General features: G+C 49.3%; 1 protein-coding gene across 1 annotated transcript; it reads right to left on the reverse strand.

The window, feature by feature from the left end:
- Positions 1 to 570: 570 nt before the first annotated feature.
- On the reverse strand, positions 571 to 813 carry FOIG_16971 (uncharacterized protein; the record flags this gene model as incomplete). The annotated part of the gene is made up of 1 exon (XM_031218452.1): positions 571 to 813. A coding segment is annotated over one exon (243 nt), but the record flags the coding sequence as incomplete, so codon positions are not given.
- Between the last annotated feature and the right edge of the window lie 4 nt (positions 814 to 817).

Here is an 817-nt window from a genome sequence, read left to right on the forward strand (position 1 = left end):
TCTGCCGACGATGTTGCTGGATCAAGTCTCTCAAGTGCGATACAACGGGCGTGTGCCACCCAATATCTGAATGAGTCATAGGGATTAATGTAAGCTTGACCGGCTCGGCATAAAAAAGCGCTGTATTGGCCGTGCCATTGGGGGCTTCGCTGACGGTCTCTTTCTCCAACGATCACATCTCTCATCACCAGTAAAGACGGTTTAAAGGAGCAATACGAGGGCATTATCCTTCCAAGCGATCTGCTTCACCTAGAGAAGAAGACGATAAATCATCAGCCGAATTACAAGGCAGAATGCCGAGTCTTCCTACCTGAAGATCGACCGTTGGGATGACCTTGATCTCATTAAATTGCTAATACTGAGTTCCCCGCCTTATCGGCCTTTCTGGCGTCTGCAAGACCTTTTGTAGATGCCACAATTAGGCTGATCTGTGCCGGTTACACCATGGCCGTGCTAACAAAGGGAGCCGAAGAGGTCTGGTGACGAAAAGTGGTTATCGACGAAGACGTGATAGGTCGAATCCGACAGCAGGTTAATAAGGCAATGACGACACTTCAAGTTCAGTTCAGTTCAATGCTTTAATTTATCCATAGCTTCTGTGATGACGTGGGTAACTTCCTTGACCTCATCAACCTCGTTAGGAGCCCTCTGTTGGCTGCCTCTTCCGTTGCCTTTCCTCCTTGCTCGTTTTGATGCCGGCTTCTTTCTCTGAACACCAACTGGGCCGTGTTTTGCGCCAGGTTGGTGCCAAATCCACCTCACAAGGAGGCCTAGCTTGGCAGCTATCCAGACTTTGAGGGTTTTGTCGATAGGCTGG

The sequence above is a fragment of the Fusarium odoratissimum genome, assembly GCF_000260195.1.
Source record: "Fusarium odoratissimum NRRL 54006 unplaced genomic scaffold supercont1.409, whole genome shotgun sequence".
Lineage (NCBI taxonomy): Eukaryota > Fungi > Ascomycota > Sordariomycetes > Hypocreales > Nectriaceae > Fusarium > Fusarium odoratissimum.